Here is an 18,824-nt window from a genome sequence, read left to right as displayed (position 1 = left end):
TCCTGGAAATACAAGAAAAATGGATTAAAGTGTTTGTGAGTGACAGAAACAAGAAGACGGACCAGTCAGTCACCCCTGCAAAGACAAACAGGTGATAGCTCTCTCTCTCTCTCTCTCTCTCTCTTTTGCTGGGGGGGCAAGTTTTTTTCCAGCAGAGACTACAAGTAAAAAGAAACCAGGCAGCTACTTCAGTTACCCTGCAGAGAGAATCAGAATTCCTCCCCCTGGGACAAGCCAACAAGTGTCTTTAACAGACTGCGAATCTGCCAAAGTCAGCTCTACCAAAATCACTGAACTTAACAGCCGCAACGTACCACCATCTACACTTCCTCTTGGACAAGCCAAGGACAGATTTTTATATATTTTTTAACATTTATTTGGACTCTTCTCTTTTCTGATCTGTGTGGGCACGTGTGTGTTTTGTCATTTTATTATTTTTCCTCAGCTTTTAGTAATAAACTTACTCTTTCTTTATCTCAATAAAGCCCTGGTTAAATTGGCTCCTTTATAAAAAAGTAAATACATTTGGACTAGGAAAAGGTATCCATGGAGAAAGGGTTTGTAAATTAACCTTGTTGCGACCAACCGAGGGGATTGAATAAAGAAGGGGAGCCAGCTCATTCATCCTCACCTGGGATCATAACAAAATTGGGGTCCCGTTTGGGAATTTAACAAATTGGGGGACCTTGTCTGGGGACCAGTTATAATAACAATCCTTCAATTACTTTCTTTGTAGGAAGAATAGAAGAGAAGCATATTACCTAAATGGTGAGAGATTGCAGAGCTCTGAGGTGCAGAGGGATCTGGGTGTCCTAGTGCATGAATCACAAAAGGCTAGTATGCAAATACAGCAAGTAATTAGGAAAGCTAATAGAATGTTAGCATTTATTGCGAGGGGAATTGAATGCAAAGGTAGCAAGGTTATGCTTCAGTTGTACCAGGCACTAGTGAGACCACATTTGGAGTACTGTGTACAGTATTGATCACCTTATTTAAGGAAGGAAATAATTGTGTTGGATGCAGTTCAGAGGTTTACCAGACTAATACCAGGAATGGGTGGGTTGTCTTATGAGGAAAGGTTGGACAGACTAGGCTTGTATCCACTAAAGTTTAGAAGAGTAAGAGGTGACTTGATTGAAACATGTAAGATCCTGAGGGGTTTTGACAGGGTGGATGTGGAGAGGTGGTAGAACTTAGAATTCGGGGTCACTATTTAAAAGTAAGGAATCATCCATTTAAAACAGATGAGGCGAAATGTTTTCACTCAGAGGGTCGAGAGTCTTTGGAACTCCCTTTCTGAAAAGGTGGTGGAAGCAGAGTCTTTGAATATTTTTAAGGCAGAGGTGGATGGATTCTTGGTAAGCAAGGGGGTGATAGGTTACTACCAGATCAGCCATGATCTTATTAAATGGCGGAACAGGCTCTAAGGGCTGAATGGCCTATGCCTCCTTGTTTGTATGTTCGTTAGTCTTTGAAATGTAACTGGTGCATTCCTCATTAAAAATACATAACTTTTCAATGATACAATCCACCCACCAAGGGTTACAAATGTAGATATTTCCATAGCTTGATCCATTAATGGAATCTGCCAATAACCTTTTAGCAGGTCAATCTTAGTCACAAAGTCTGCATTTCCAAATTTATCAATGCAATCTTCCCAACCATGGAATTGGATATGAATCTGCTTTCCTATTGTCAATGCAGAATCGCTGTGATCCATCTGGTTTTGGCACCATTACCAATGCTGAGCTACAGCACTCTGATTTGGTTCAATAATATTAGTGTCCAACATAGATTCAATCTCTTCCCTTGAACTAGTTTATTAGGGTTAAGTCTGTAAGGATGTTGTTTCATAAGTAGAACATTTCCTACAACAACATCATGCATAGCTAAAGAGCTTCTCCTTGGCTTGTCTATTGACTAATTTGCTTTCAACAGACTGGATATGTCACCCCGATACTTCTCTAGAAGGTAATGTAGTATCTTATCCAAATTTTTCGACACCATCATATTATGCAATCCGATTACTGGAGCACCGACTTTAGAATTTGCAACTTCTGATTTCTCATTGGAATTCACTGATATATTCACCTCATTCTTTACCTCCCATGCTACTGTCAGTATATCCTTCTCCTCTCCATCATAATATTGTTTTGACATATTAAGATGACACGCTCATTGATTTTCCTTCTATCTTGTGTGCTGATCCCATAATTTATCTCTTTTTAACATTGAGGTCCACTGAGCCTTGCTTTTAATGATTCTCCTAGCACAGAGCTGGGTGAACCATTAAAGCTTCAGCTGCTCTTTCTGCTCCGTCTTTCATTACTCGTTGAGAAGCCTTTACATATTCCTTAGCTACTGCACATACTTTAAACAGTCTCTCCTGAAATTTAGACACACAGGCTGAATTGAGTAGCTTTAAATATCTGTGACACGAAGTTTGACCATTGACCTGACTGTACTTCTTTGGGTCATCTATACTCCCATGAATATCCCAAATTAATATTTTCCTTTTCATCAACCCATCTGAAAGACAATTTGGGCAGCATTTTACAGGGGTGGTGGGGGAGGGGCGGCATGGCACGGACAGATACCTCCCTCCCCCTTTCCCTCAGAAGCAAAGTCGCTGTGGAACTGATTTGCTGGATGCCAACCTGCCCCACAGCCACAGCATGCTGTGGGCAGGCTAAATAATCAGCTAGTGGGACTTCCACCCCTCACTGGCGAGGAAGCCCTGCCCTCGGGAGCTGCATGCAAATTGGATTGACTGGCCGCCCCGGCAGTGCCAAGAGCATGTTAGTGGTGCTGCTGGGACTGTCGGGAGGCCCTTGGATCCTGGAGAAAGTTAAGTCCGGAGTCTTGATCGGGGAGGGTTTGGGCAGTTTAGGGTAGGGGACGGGGGAGGTGGGGCTGGTGTGTTTTAGGGAGCAGGTGGGTAGGAAGAAAGGTACCATCTTGGGTGGGGCTGCTCCTCGATGCGCATGGAGTACCCCCTTCCTCCTTGCCCTTTTTAAAAAAAAAAAGCCTGCCACTCCCACCCAACTGCCCACACCAACCATGTTATGGCGTGGAGAGTATTATTGGAGTTAGTTGGCTTGTTAATGAGCTACGTTGGTTTCCACATGATTGATTATTTAAATATGGCGGGCAGGCTGACTATTTTGGTGACTATTATGGGTTTGAGCTCAGGGGAGGGCATCCATCCTATTTTATGTGCCCCCCAAAACCTGTCGAAAAGATGCCCAGCAGGGGCACATAAAATCCATCCCATTGAATTATCAGCCACCATTAGTGACTGAACTGCTCCAGTATCTCTTAATATATTAATTTGCTCACCTATTTTATTGGATGAATAAGGGAATACCTCTCCTGTAGAAACAAAATCTTTATATCCCTCTGTAACCTGCTTCCGTACTATCTTAAGTCACCCCCCGCTGCTTTGGTAGGTTCTGAGAACTCATTTTGAACTTGTACTATTGCCACTGTTTGTCGGCATCCCTACCACTGCACCTGATTTACCTCCTTGCTTACAACCAGCCCTTTTGACATGTCCAGGGTTATGATGGAAACATTCTACTTCCTTTACTTCACTTCTATGTTCAAAATTAACACTTTTTTGCTAACTTTTGAACCACATCTGTCTTTTCCTTAAAGCCAACACTTTTCCTATTATCAAATTTTCTATTTCTTCTTTTCCCTGTTGGTTTCCATATGACAACTTACTAGCTCACAGCTGACTGTGAGAAATATCATATGCATCTGTCAGAGCTGCTGCCTCTTTGACTTTAGATACTTGACACTCATCCAGGTAGGATTTAATTGCTATCAAAATGCTATTCCTGAATTCCTCCATAATCATGATTTCCCTCACATTATAAAAAATTTGCTTTAACTTCAGTGTGTGAAACCATACCATTTCTTTTTCCCTAGCAACTTCAACAAATGTCTGTGGAGAGAGAAACAGTTAATGTTTCGAGTCCGTATGACTCTTCAGAGCCATAGGGACTCAAAGTTAACTCCGTTTCTCTCCCCACAGACGCTGTCAGACCTGCTGAGTTTTTCCAGCATTTTCTGTTTTTATTTCAGATTTCCAGCATCCACAGTATTTTGCTTTTTATCAAAAAATGTCTGATTGGGTTTCTTCTGTACTGTCCTAAACTTGAATTGATAAACCTCAGGAACAAGCTCATAAGCATTGCCTTTTTAACTGTATCATAATCTGAAGATTGTCCTTCTGAAAGATTCCAGTAAACATCCATAGCATTACCCATCGGACACCTTGTAGCTTCAGAGTCCATGAGCCCTTTGGCCACGCCAATTTTGTAGCAACATTCTCATTCGATATAAAACATCTTTCAACTCCACCCTCTGTAAATTTAGGCAAAGATTCTTGGCTAAAGCAAACTTCTGAATAGGAGCTTCCTCCTCATCGACCTACTAGACTATCTTTCACCCGATAACCTAAGCTTCTCTTTCACCAGTCCATGTTTTCTGAGGTCTCACTCTCTTTGAAACTCTTTCCTTTTGCTTATCTCTCTCCTCCCTTGCTAACTGTCGTGACCCAGCAGTTGGTAAAGCTGAGTTATTTAAAAATCCCAGAAGGACACTTTGACCAACTGTCATGACCTATATTTTTAAGTGGTATGTTTGAGATGCATCTCTAATTTCAGGAATCAAACCACCAGTTCTCGAGAGGTTTTTATGTTAAACTAAGTGAGAAATTTTATTAAGTTACAACACATTAAACACATGGCTACAAATTACTACTGTCATAACTTTTAACAAATTCCCAGACTAATCTCCACTAAGCAACCCATAGATGTTAACCAGGCACCAGGCAAAGCATTTTCAGCTTACAAATTCAAAATGAGGTTCCTTTCACTTTGGTCTCTTTGCAGACACAGTGTTAGGCTTACAGGCTTTTATGTTACATTGCCCCTGCTCTGCACACACAGAACTGTTATCTATTATACCCAGCACACCTCATTCAATGTAAATTCTCTTTGTATCACCAGCCCGTATGAACCGCACCTCTTCCAACAATAAAAACCTTTCCATAGTACCTTTCATTTTATTAGTAATGTAAACATTGCTAGGTCTCTGCTAGCTAGGTGCCAGAATTCACTCCCCTTCTTGAATGCTCTATTCAACAAAATGCAAATGCACTCTACTTGTCTTATATCTCAAAACTAGTACACATCAAAGCAGCCAGACCAGCTAGCTTTAATCCAATTCACACACACAGACCCTCTTTTTCAAAAAAAAATATTTTTCAATAATGTCATATACATTTAATAGTTTCATGACATTAACCTCGCTCTGGAGTTCAAGTGCAAACTTTCGCATTTCTCTTTTTTCTCTTTCTATCTTAAGCTGCTTCATCTGCAACTGAATTCTAGCTAATTTAACTGAATTACCAACTGCATTAACTACTACTTCCACTTCCATATTCTATGCCATTTCCTCAATTATGTCAGCTTTCTTAGCCCCTTTAATTCCAACTTTAACTTCTCTGTTTATGCTATTAACCTTGATTTTTTTTTTTGCAAATCACTTAGGGATAGAGCCTCCCTTTCCAGAAAAGTCTTGGCAACGGACAGTCATTCTGATGTTCAATAAATAAAGCAAAATTCACCGTGACATCCTGTTCACTTAATTCCACCATGTCTTCACTTACTCGTCTGCTTCACTAGATTGAACGGTCCCACTTAGATTTATGGATTCTGTAATCCCATCAGGATATGGATCTTTTTTTAGATCCCGTCAGAGCCCCCACTTTGTTATGGTCCCAGTTATGAGAATACTGGTCAAGCTGGGTAGAAGTTTTATTAATTCTTTCATGGGATTTGGGTGTCGCTGGCTGGGCCAGCATTTATTGCCCATTCTTAATTGCCCTTGAGAAGGTGGTGGTGAGCTGCCTTCTTGAACCGCTGCATTCCATATGGCGTAGGTACACCCACAGTGCTGTTAGGGAGGGAGTTCCAGGATTTTGACTCTCAACATTGAAGGAACGGCGACATATTTCCAAGTCAAGATGGTGACTGGCTTGGAGGGGAACTTCCAGGTGATGGTGTTCCCATGTATCTGCTGCCCTTGTCCTTCTAGATGGTAGCAGTCGTGGGTTTGGAAGTTGTTGCCTAAGGAGCAATGCACCTGGCTTGATAAAGCATAATCATTTAAAGAATATAATGTGTGGAAGGGTAAGGAAATAAGTGGCGGGGCTGCAAGATTAAATTGAAACACCTAAAGAATCTTTACTATACAAACTTGAATGAAACCACAAGTATTGATGACTAAACATAAGACACCAATTCTAAACAATATGAGCTTAACTCAGCCCAACAGACTTAGCCCAGTTTCATCTCTTTACTGTGGGTTTCACTCTGATAGGCTTTTAAACACTCATATTCTGGAATGCAGTTCCTTTTTCCTTCTGGGTCTGGCTGTACAGGTCACAGTTCAGGCCTGTGATATATTGTCACATGCTATGACCCACCAGACACCTGATTTTTTTTTTAAAAGATAATTTCATCGTCTTCAAATATTTTAAATAAAAGTCATGCTACTACTACAATAGAATTCTGGTATTGCTATTAACTGTATTATGTAATTATATTCAGCAATTGCAGCATTGTAATAGCAAACTGTTTCACTGTTTCTACAACTAATTGTGCTAACATAAATCAGGACTTCTCAATCTGCAGTTTGTAATGTTGCAGAACCCTTGCCTATTCTCCCACATACATGCAAAGGCTTCATGTCGGGAGCTGCAACAAAAGCCTATATTGTGCCATATACCAGCAAAGCCTGCATACAAACATACGAATTAGGAGCAGGAGTCTGCCACTCAGCCCCTTGAGCCTTCTCCATCATTTGATAGCATGGTGGATGATCTAATTTTAACCTCAACTTCACATTCCTGCCTAGCCCTGTTCACCTCTCACCCCTTTGCTTATCAATCATCTATCTACTTCTGCCTTAAAGATATTCAAAGACTCTGCCTCAACCATCTTTTGAGGAGAGAATTCCAAAGTCTCTCAACCCCTGAGAGAGAGAGAAATTTCCTTATCTCTGTCTTAAATGGGCAACCCCTTATTTTTAAACAGTGGCTCCTAGCTCTAGATTCTCCCACAAGAGGAAACATCCTCTCCACATCCACCCTGTCAAGCCTATTTTGGGTGATGTTGAAACTGACCTAAAGCTCAGACCTGCTAATTATATCATAGTCACATCTGAATGAAGGAGAGGGAATGTGCAACGTAAGATCAATATATAAAAGTGAAACCGAGCCAAGTACAGGTGAAGCTGTCCTGTGGCCTGTCTCAAAACCTGTGGATTATTCTTTTCCCCTCTCTATCACAGCAGCTGTAGCTGTGTTCTAACTGACCTTGTAAATGATTTATTTTCAGGGTCGCATCTCATCTTTGGCCTTTTGCCACCAAACTATTACGTTGTTGTCAATTTGTGTTCTTATTCGTTTTGGAATCCATTAATATAAAATCGAAGGATCTTGAATTTTTTCTGTCAAACGCTGATTGTACGAGGAAAAGGCAGGGCAATGGCACTAGGTCATGATGCTCATTTGGAGAGCTGGTGCAGACACAAGGAGCCGAAAGACCACCTCCTGTGCTGTTAAAATTCTGTGATTTGGAACAGTAACATTTACTGTGAACGGTCGTACTTAATGGATGATGTATAGTAATTTTGCAAATCCCAGCCTGTAACAATTAACTAACCTAAAAAATAAAATTCTAAACCCATGCAATCAGAAGTTTGTGTTTGTTCAGCTGCAGCCATTGAGTTTTTGCCTGACAACTTTAAATTAGTTCACTGGTTTTTCTCAGCCATCCTGTTGGTTTGAAGATATTGAGGTCCATCTTTACCTTATCCATAAAGTCAGAATAAAATGAAATTGTCTTTTGAATGAGGTTAATTGAACTGCATTTGTTCCCCTCCCAAGAACTTTATTTTCAATCTTGGTAAATTGCTGTGTAATTTTCCAATTAAAAAGATATAATCATAAGTTTAAACACAGTGCGCGTTGAGCCTAATTGTGCGGTTAAAGCTTTAGTAAACACAAGGTTTGTGAAAGTGCTTAACCATCAATGGTCAATAGGATGTTGTACTTGTATGTCGAAGTATTATCATTGCTAAGCATGTCATACCTTCTCTCACTATTGTTTGAAGTTTTTTGTAGCTTCTGATCCGACAGTGAAGACTGACAGACTATGGCATGACAAATATACCCTGAGAAAGTCAATGATCCCTTCCTTCATCACAATGGATAAGGCCAGAAAGGTGATTTCTCAGGAACTGTTCTAATGTTTAATAGAGATTTATTTTTACTTGGGCATTCACACATTCCTGCCATTTCTGTACCTTGGCAGGAAAATTACATAAACAAAATCCTGATGAGGCTGTGGATGCTGCTTCTGCTTCAAACACTACTGCCCTCCCAGCTGGAGGCAGTGTTCAGCTCTGTCCTAGGCTGTGTGTTCAGGTGGTTATAAAAGATTCTGTGGTATTATTTGAAAGGTGTGCAGGGAGATTTCCATGTGCTGGTCATTATTTGCCCCTCAACCAACAGTTGATGCTTATGAGATCTTGCAGTGTGCGAAATGCCTACAAAACAAGAATTAAGTGCACTTCAAAAGTAATTTGTTGACTGTGGAACACTTTGGGTTGTCCAGAGGATGCTGGGGCATTATTTAAATGCAAACCCTCCCCTACCCGTTGCTTTTGAATCGTTCTCTAAATATTTAACTTGCGATCAGGCCGATTTAAAAGGTGCCCATTAGGATCAAATGATAAACACTGCACAGCATTTAACTGTGTGCATGGTAACATAGAGATTCTGATACTAGACCAATAATCTAGAGACCTGGACTAAAATCCCATGGCTGTTGGGGAATTTAAATTCAGTTAATTATATAAGTCTTGAATTAAAAAGCTACTGTTGGTCACCTTGACTATGAAACTACTGGATTGTCATAAAACCCCAACCGGTTCACTAATGTCCTTACCCAGCTTGGCCTTTTTGTGAGGCCAACATTAACAGCAGTGTAGTTGACTCTGAACTGCCCTAGCAAACAACGCCATTGTCAGCACCACATTCTGAAGGGCAGTTTGGGATGGGCAATAAATGTGACTTTGCCAGTGGCACCCATATCCTGTAAATGAATGATTTTAAAAAGAGAACTTTTGTAGTGGTGTGACCCATATGCAGCTGCCCAGGTGTTTTTTGTGCAGCATCAATTTAAGCTGCTCCACAATGCTATTTCTCAAAAGCTCTTCACTAAAGAGTTGCTGAAATTTGAGTTTGACTTAGCTGGTAGCACTTTGAGGTCTGAATCAGCTCATGCCTCACCTCAGGTGCAGATGTACTGATGGTACTGTGGGAGTGTTGTGTTGTCAGAGATGCTGCCTAATGCATGAGCCATTAAACCTCAACCCAACAAAAGTTACGCAATGGCTTGGGAACTGTTGGGAGGCGATTTCATTAAAGGACCTTGCAAGTAGAAACATTGTTTTTCATTTTATGTACAAACAAGGATTGCATCAACATCCAAGGAGCAGTATATGAAGTATTATTTGTTGGTAGCTGAAAAAGATCAATGTACTCAATGTCAGCAATGAGTACTTGTTTTGCTGAAAATGACTGCAGGGCATTGTAGAGATTTTCTTTAGAGGGTTAATTGGTTAGTAAAACAACTTTTATTTTAAGTGAAGGCACTTGCAACTACTATCCAGTTTTGGGAAACTATTGTGCTAACTATAACTTGTGTTTCTATCACTGATTCTAGAGCATTTTTGAAACCAGTTAGTATCTTTGTTCTTTTTTATATATTAAAAAGTTGTTTTTTTTATTTCTTTGGCCCCAGGTACTTTTGATTGGTAAATCTATCAATTTCTTGCATCAAGTGTGTCAGGACCGAACCCCGACAGCTAAAATGATGATGGCTGTGACAAAATCTGCAGTTTCACCAAAAGATGGTAAAAGTATTGCACTTCACCGCAATCTGGATTTTTTTCAAAGATCTTTTCTGCCTCTTAGGCTGTTATAATGAAGTCGAAAGTCATGACATAGAAATTCATAAATTTTCTCATTTGCTTACCCTTCATATGTGATTAATCATGTTACAGAGAGGTACAAAGAGGATGATATTGGATAAGTTGCTTATATTGAGAAAAATACAAGTATACACTTGATGGGTTTGATGTTTTTGTGCTGGAACTTTTTATGATTCGATGGCCTTTTTTCTGAGCTAGAACATGTTGTCGTCTTAACTGAGGTACAAACTCATACGAATTTCATCTCTGAACAATCAATAAATAACATGTTGATATGCCTATTAAATAGGTTTAAAACTCAGTCAGATGGTCAATGTGTAAAAATGGATCATCCATTTGCTGTGTGAATACTTTATAAGTTGGCACTTAAGGCTCCTTGTGTCTGGAAAAATTGTGAATTATTATATGCAACTGGCTGAACCATTAGATTACAGTAAATTATTACATAAGTTGCCAGGCACACAAATATATTGATATGTTTGATTTTATTTTTGTTTTGTTAATCCCATTCTAGCTGCTGAGTTATTCACTGATTTGGAAGGTGCTTTTCAAGAAAAGATTGATGCAGCTTATCACGAGACCAGTAAATACCTGCTGGATGTTCTCAACCAGAATTACCATTTGTTGGAGCACATTAAGGCTGTGCGGCGTTACCTGTTGTTAGGTCAAGGAGATTTTGTCCGACACCTCATGGACTTGCTGAAGTGAGTAATGGCTCTGTCGTGTTGCTAAGATGGATTTGTGAAGCCTGTCAGACTTGAGAGAATCAAGACTGAACTTCGGACAGGGCAGAGAGTACTAACTGGCGAATGTCCTGTGGACAGGGCAGAGAGTACTAACTGGCGAATGTCCTGTGGACAGGGCAGAGAGTACTAACTGGCGAATGTCCTGTGGACAGGGCAGAGAGTACTAACTGGCGAATGTCCTGTGGACAGGGCAGAGAGTACTAACTGGCGAATGTCCTGTGGACAGGGCAGAGAGTACTAACTGGCGAATGTCCTGTGCGTCTATTGATGCACTACATTGCAGTAATTCTATCAGCAATTTCGAGCAGGAGATCGGGGATATCCTTGTGGGAAACGGCTGATCTGCTGTTTGACCCATGGGAGGAAACAGCCGTTCAACCAAGAGGTGAAAATTCTCTGAGGAGAAGGCTTGGAAATATTTCACAATTCCCAAATGTGGTTGACCGAAACACCTGGCATATCTGTGTGATATTAGTCACACTAATATCAAGTTGTCATGTCCCAATGGACTGAGTTCAGATGATGAATTCCCGAGAGATTGGAGCTGTTGGTAACCTGTGGAGTGAATAATCATCTACACCTTGCCTCAATAACCTTAAATCCAACTTGGAGAGAATTGCATGAAATAATTTTAGGAATGTGAGCATATTTATCAAACAAGTCTATTCCTTTTCCATAAATCAATCTCTCAGTTTCAGTAGACCCCTTAATCCCCTCTCCTTTCAGTCACCTACCCAAGTCATCTGTTCCACACATTTATATTATTCACTTCAAAGGATATCATGGTAACCGTTCCACATCCTATCCTCTAGGCGAGCAAGATCTGCCTCACTTCTTCACTACTTTTCCCCTTTGCTTCTAACTCCGATTCAGATTCTCTAGCATAGTAAACCATTTGCTCAATCAGTTTTCTTAGTTCCCGTCATAATCTTGTAAACAGATTAGCCCAATGTCAGAAAGCCAGGCTAATTTATTTGACCTTTTCTCATATTTACTAAATTTCATCACACTTTGTAACTCTCTCAGATTTCCATGGCACACTTGCACCTGATTGGTAGACGGGTGAGATGAAGAGCCCAGCTAAAGAGGGAGAGATCACTCCTGTCAGAATTTAATGGTCAAAGATGAGAGAGTTTATAAGAGCGACAGAGGGGAAATAGGAACTCTCTTGTAGAGTAAGTTTGGGTTATTTTAAATACAGAATGCTCTGATTATGGTTTTGGGTTGCTCCCGAGTGTACATTGGATTACTTTAGGCATATAAGAGCTAGGCTTCAAATTGAACGCACTCAATAGTTATGCTGAGTAGCCAAGTAAGTTAACATGCTGTCCTTTCAATCAAGGCCCTGGGTAATAAATCTGCACTAGATCCATCATCAACAACAATTTGCAATTATATAGCACCTTTAAATTAGGGAAACTCCCGAAGTTCTTTATAAAAGTGTATTCAGTAATAATTTAATGCTGAGCCAAATAGGGAGCTATTAGGAGGGGTGAGGAAAAATTTGGTCAGAGAGGGGGTTTTAAGGAGGGATGGGGGCCCACACAGAGTGGAAAGCTTTAAGCAGAGAAATTCAACAGCTTGAAATCGAGCTGGCTGGAAGCACAATAACCAATGGTGGCACAACAGATGAGGGCTACAAAAAGGATCGGAGTCGGAGGAATGAAACCATTACATCGGAAAAGGCTGTGAGGCTGGGGCTGATGCGTGATGCTGCAACTGAGGAAAAGGGCTTTTATCTAACTTTACCTGTCTATGAAGTGCTCAGTGCTGACACTGAAGATCCAGACTGCAAACATATTCCACAGTCACCTTTTTGAGCTGTGGTGAAGCTGACAAACATCTTTTAAAAGTTATACACAACAACAGATGGTATTTATAATGCCTTTAATATCATAATATATAGGTGTGGTGAAAAAAGACAGGATATATTGAGGAGTCAGGTGTTGTGAAGTGAAGGTTTATGGAAAGAATTCTAGAGTGTGGGACCATTGCAGTTAAAGGATTGGCCCAAATGGTGTGCCAAGGTGCCTGGAAGGAGAAGAGCAGAGATTTTGGGAGGGATTGGACCATTGGAGGTGAAAATAGAAATGGGTTGTGAATAAACAAAAGCAAAAGGATGAGAATTTTAATTTTGGACTTGGCGGCTCGGGAGCCAATGTAACCTGGTGAGGACTGGGGTGATGGGGAAGTGAGACGCAGTATGTCTTGGGATGTAGCAGAAGGGCCTTTGGATAAGCCAGTATTTGCAGGAGGAGGAGTAGGAGGATGAGAGGGAGAGCTTCATAGTAGCGACATCTGGAGGTAAAGAAGGCTGGATCAGGAAAAGATTGGTAAGGGTTTCAGCAATGGGCTGAGACAGAGGTGGATGGGACCATGGAGTCTTTGTGATGGAGGTGATACAGGATTAGAAACTCATCTTGAAGTAGAACAGATCCTCAAGGTTGTGAACAATTTGATTCTGCCTGAAACTGGGGAGGTTGAGAGAATCACTGGTCATGAAGCAGAATCTCTTGTGTGGGCTGAGGATGACTTCAATCGATTTAGCTGGACTCATGGAGAATCAGTTATCAGGCAATGAGTGATCTAATCTGAGTCTCTCATACTTCAGCATGTGACCTAGCCTGAGTTGTGTGTATGTGACATGTTTGCAGTCACTGTTCTGAAGCTCTGTAGAGTTTTTCAGATGAGCCATTAGGATAATCATGTTAGATGAATTAAAATGATGTGTTGATATTTTTTATGTTTATTTATGTAGCAGCATTGTTGTTTTATAGGCCAGAGCTGGCGAGATCAGCCTCCACATTGTATCAACATAACCTGACTGGAATCCTTGAGACAGCTGTTAGAGCCACTAACGCACAGTTTGATAGTCCTGAGATTCTCAAACGTCTGGATGTTCGACTTCTGGAGGTAATTAATAATATGGATGTACATAACGCGGGCTTGTCCAACCTTTCTGCGTGGGGGACACATTTCAATTTTTTTCTCACTCAAAGACATAAGCAAATTTGGGAAAGATAAGGTTTGGCACAACGCAAATTAAACATGAATTTCAAAAAAAGGCTGACTTATGAAAAGAAACAACTTGCTGAGCAAAACAACAATATCAAAGCAATAAATTGATCATTTAAGAGAGAGAATGAGTAATAAATAAAGATAGCGATTAGCGTGTCAGAGGGTGAGTATGTGTGTCTCTGGGACACTCCCTGTCTCCAGAGTGCTCGCTCACTCACTCTGAGGTGACTGAGGACACTGTGTGTGTGTGTGTGTGTGTGTGTGTGTGTGTCTGTCTGTGTGTGTGTGTCTGTCTGTGTGTGTGTGTGTGTCTGTCTGTGTGTGTGTGTCTGTCTGTGTGTGTGTGTCTGTCTGTGTGTGTGTGTCTGTCTGTGTGTGTGTGTGTGTCTGTCTGTCTGTGTGTGTGTGTCTGTCTGTGTGTGTCTGTCTGTGTGTGTGTGTGTCTGTCTGTGTGTGTGTGTCTGTCTGTGTGTGTGTGTGTGTCTGTCTGTGTGTGTGTCTGTGTGTGTGTGTGGAGTGAGGATGAATGAGAATCCTGAGACTGGGAGTGAGCCAGACAGGCACACTTGCACTCTCTCGCACTCTCCTCACTCACCTCTCTCTCCCACTTAACTTATTTTCCCTCCGTTTTCTGCTCATCCAGTCACAGGCTGCATCCTCCCTGCGTTGGCTGCTGATAGCTGCAACTACAGGAGCCCTTTTCCACACTGCGCTTAAATACCTGCTACTGGTGGCAGTCAGTGTTCCCTCTGAACAGATGAGCGGCCGCACAACATTCTGGAATGTACATGCAACAAACAAAATGTGCTGCGCACAGCCAGTGTTCCCTTTACGACGCACACATATACGGTCACTTGGCAACCTTAAAGGGGCTGCACAATGCAACAAGCATGCCACGCACAGCAAAGAGAAGTTCAAGGGAACAATGGCTGTACCATTTTATTACTGTCACCCATTTCCTCCTTCCTAGATATCAGCTGGAGATACAGGTTGGGATGTCTTCAGTTTGGATTATCATGTTGATGGCCCAATTGCAACAGTAAGTCCACTTACAGTGACGGGATAATTGTCGGAATCCTGGAAATATACCTCGATAATTCAGCACTGGAGCACCTTATTTTAAAGCTACTTTCATAGTGGTTTTTAAGAAGCTTCTTATTTCATTGGCATTTAACCTGAAGTTGAATTGAGTCAATAATTTATAGGAGCTAAAAGATTCTCAGTTTTAAAAATTAATACCAGCTTTGAATTGATGTTACTTTATTCCATGAGGACAGTGAACCATTGTAACAGAATTCTTGTAAGTCAACATCAATAAATTATTTTGTCTTTTACAAAGAAACAGAACTCCTTGTAGCGTTATTTTAGTTTGTAAAAGACCCAAAAAGGACAGTTTCAGCTGCAAGACATGGTTGGTCAAAGTGCCCAGTAAATGTAATGTTACTAGTTAGTGCAATGGAAACTCCAATGGCAATGTCATGAATTCTGATATTAGAGTAATTTTTGCAATTATTCCTCCATCTTTCCTTTCACCCTCCCTCTTCTCCCCCTTCCTCCTCCTCCCCCTCCTCCCTGCCTCCCTCTTTTGCCCCTCCTCCCTGCCTCCCTCTTTTGCCCCTCCTCCCTGCCTCCCTCTTTTGCCCCTCCTCTCCTTCCCTCCCCTTCGGAACCTGTGGATTTTTGTTATTTGTTATCATTTTATTTCTGTTTCAGGTGTTTACTCGAGAATGTATGAGTCATTATTTAAGAGTGTTCAACTTTCTCTGGCGAGCAAAGCGAATGGAATACGTTCTCACTGACATCTGGAAGGGGCAGATGTGTAATGCCAAATTACTGAAGAGCATACCAGGTATAAATTTACCTTCCAGCTTTCTACCTTCTTCTCAGCACCATTTCTCCCCCCTCTTCCACCCCCTCCCCCCACACTTCCTCAGCCTGTCCTTATGGCATCAACTCCTGTTGCAGTTTGATTCCGTAGCATTTCACTAAGACAGCATGTGTCAGTTTAGACAGTCAAGGCAGTCAACTCAACTGTAAAGATGCTCCCCTCCCATTGGCACCTCTGTGGTCTGTCTGAGATTAACTAACAGCAGTTGAGCATTTGATTCGTGGTTTCTGCCAGTTGTCTTTTAGTGACGTTTAAATACAAAGAGTTTTGCCTTGAAACTGTCAACTGGGCTACTTCCAGTGTCTAAGGTCACTGAATCAGGGTGGATGATGTTGTCGAGCCCAGTGACAGCTTCAATGAGGTTGTAAGAAGTAAGGTCACTTGCTGCACACTACACTAGAGCTTCCATCAGTGAGTGTAGGCCTGTTACCTCTTGATCCAGTTCCTTCTCCATGTTTTTACCTGGTCCAATATTCATTGTCACACTTGTGTCTGGACAAGTGCAGTCAGGTTTTCTCCACCATCCATCCCTTTACTGGGCACGATCCAGGTCTGAATGTGTACCAAGCTATGATTCTGGACCTGGAATGTGCCTGGTTATATTGTTCTACTCATTGTAGGATGCCAGACTGAGCTGATGAAGAAATGCATGGTGTTGCCAAGGAGCTGTTAGTCTGCCCTTTCCCTTTGCTTCTGCTTCGTAACATGAACAAGAGACATGCTTGAAATGTGGTTCAGTCGAATTGTCCTACAAAGAAGGAGTGAGCTTTTCTGATGCTCAGAACTTTGGGTGGAATTTTATGGCAGCGGGATTTTACATTCCCACAAGTCAGTGGAGTTTAGAATAGTTCACCACATTTTACAGCCTCGTCCTTGCCACGATAGGGCTGTAAAATTCCGGCCATTAATTTTTAACTTCTTATTTCTCTGGTGTAATCTCTCAATAATCCACCAGAGGGCAGCAGCGGATGAAAATCTCAGATTCACCAAACTACCTTGTATCTGGAATAAGAATAAACAATGCTGGAAATACTCAGAAAAGATGGAAGGTCATCTTGAACTGAAATGTTAACTTTGTTTCTTTCCACAGACGCTGTCTGACCTGCTGAGTATTTCCAGCATTTTTTGTTTTTATTTCAGATTTCCAGCATCCTCAGTATTTTCCTTTTGTTGAGTGTGACTGGGTTTGATGCCTGTTGCTGTTGTTGAGAAGGACGGAGAATGTGACTTGAGCCTAATTGAGTATGGGCTCCCTCCCCTGTCATATAGAGGACATTAACGTTCCTGCAGATCCAACATGGTACCATTTTCCACTTCTTTCTATGGCTGTTTTCTTGCTTCATTTGCAACCAGATAAAGTGTTGTGGCACTGCAGGTTGGCCTGGAGGTACTGGTCTAGTAGCCATAGTACATTTTGATTGCACAATGTGTTCAAACACCCACACAACATAGGGCTGTATTCCCAGCAATTTAGACGGTTAAGGTATGATTTGATTGAAGCGTTTGAGATTTATAAGGAGGGTGTATGATGCATGTCAGATGAATTCTTCAGGTAAGAACTAGGTCAAATGCAATAGGTTGAGAGGGAAAGTGAAGAGAAAAATAAGCCTGGCAAAAGGAGAATGAAAACAGAACGACAGTCAATGTAATAGAGAGCCCAAAAATCTTCTCCCAGCATGTAAATACTAAGCAGATAGCAAGAGGTGGAGGAGTTCATTTCGAGACAAAGAAGGTGATAATGCTCAGAGGCACAGGACAAGGTGGTGTTTACTGAGGAAGAGGAAGACAATATTGGTAGAAGCAAAGATGGGGAGGCGATGGATAGGGTGAAAATTGAAAAAGGAGCTGGCACTGTAAACACTGTCTACGCTTAGGGTGGATAAGTCACCTGGTCCCAATGGCTTGCATCCCAGGTTACTAAAGGAAGTAACAGAGGAGATAGCGGCGAGGCTTGTCTTAACATTTCAATCTTCTCGAGATATGGTGGAGGTGCCAGAGGATTGAAGAGTGACAGATGTGACACCCTTATACAAGAAAGGATGTTAAGCACAGTCCTAGCGACTTCAGGCCAGTTAATTTAACATCAGTGGTGGGTAAAGTTTTGGAATCCATAATCAGTGAAAAAATAGCAACAGACATTTGGAGAGGTTTTGTCAATGTCTTATTAATGACATTGTTATGGTTTAATGGCAATGACGTTGTTAAACAGGTGATGGGTATTTGTACACCTATAATTGAGCTAATGATGAAAGATGCCTGGTTGTGGTAAAACTAGCGGCAAAGGATACACAAAGGCCAATACCCACTCCACCAGAGCCAGTCTCCACTTTCCTCTCGGCCGTATCCACCGTCTGTTGTGTAAGGGTCACCATGCTGAGTGTGTCGGGGCCGGAGCCCTGTCTGTTGTGTAAGGGTCACCATGCTGAGTGTGTCGGGGCTGGAGTCCTGTCTGTTGTGTAAGGGTCACCATGCTGAGCGTGTCGGGGCTGGAGCCCTGTCTGTTGTGTAAGGGTCACCATGCTGAGTGTGTCGGGTCCGGAGCCCCGTCTGTTGTGTAAGGGTCACCATGCTGAGTGTGTCGGGGCTGGAGCCCCGTCTGTTGTGTAAGGGTCACCATGCTGAGCGTGTCGGGGCTGGAGTCCTGTCTGTTGTGTAAGGGTCACCATGCTGAGCGTGTCGGGGCCGGAGTCCTGTCTGTTGTGTAAGGGTCACCATGCTGAGTGTGTCGGGGCCAGAGTCCTGTCTGTTGTGTAAGCGTCACCATGCTGAGCGTGTCGGGGCCGGAGCCCCGTCTGTTGTGTAAGGGTCACCATGCTGAGCGTGTCGGGGCCGGAGTCCTGTCTGTTGTGTAAGGGTCACCATGCTGAGTGTGTCGGGGCTGGAGTCCTGTCTGTTGTGTAAGGGTCACCATGCTGAGTGTGTTGGGGCTGGAGTCCTGTCTGTTGTGTAAGGGTCACCATGCTGAGCGTGTCGGGGCCGGAGTCCTGTCTGCCTGGCCTCTGTCCTCGAGTACCTGACGGCCGAGATCCTTGAGCTAGCCAGCAACACGGCCCGGGACAACAAGACCATCTCCGGCTACCTGCAGCTTACCATCCGCA

At 42.1% G+C, this 18,824-nt stretch overlaps 1 protein-coding gene across 2 annotated transcripts in view; it reads left to right on the top strand.

Annotated features, from left to right (window-relative positions):
• The window catches only part of tubgcp3 (tubulin gamma complex component 3), a 116,569-nt gene that overhangs the window by 67,843 nt on the left and 29,902 nt on the right, over nucleotides 1–18,824 (top strand). For both annotated transcript variants that reach the window (XM_078546096.1, XM_078546097.1), the window contains exons 12-17: nucleotides 8,191–8,301; nucleotides 9,885–9,996; nucleotides 10,589–10,778; nucleotides 13,598–13,733; nucleotides 14,809–14,877; nucleotides 15,552–15,687. In XM_078546096.1, coding sequence (XP_078402222.1) covers nucleotides 8,191–8,301; nucleotides 9,885–9,996; nucleotides 10,589–10,778; nucleotides 13,598–13,733; nucleotides 14,809–14,877; nucleotides 15,552–15,687 — 754 coding nt within the window. The remainder of the gene's footprint in view (nucleotides 1–8,190; nucleotides 8,302–9,884; nucleotides 9,997–10,588; nucleotides 10,779–13,597; nucleotides 13,734–14,808; nucleotides 14,878–15,551; nucleotides 15,688–18,824) is intronic.

The sequence above is a fragment of the Cetorhinus maximus genome, chromosome 7, assembly GCF_964194155.1.
Source record: "Cetorhinus maximus chromosome 7, sCetMax3.hap1.1, whole genome shotgun sequence".
NCBI lineage: Eukaryota > Metazoa > Chordata > Chondrichthyes > Lamniformes > Cetorhinidae > Cetorhinus > Cetorhinus maximus.
The sequence above is the reverse complement of the archived record's forward strand: the minus strand, read 5'-3'. Positions and strand labels throughout refer to the sequence as shown.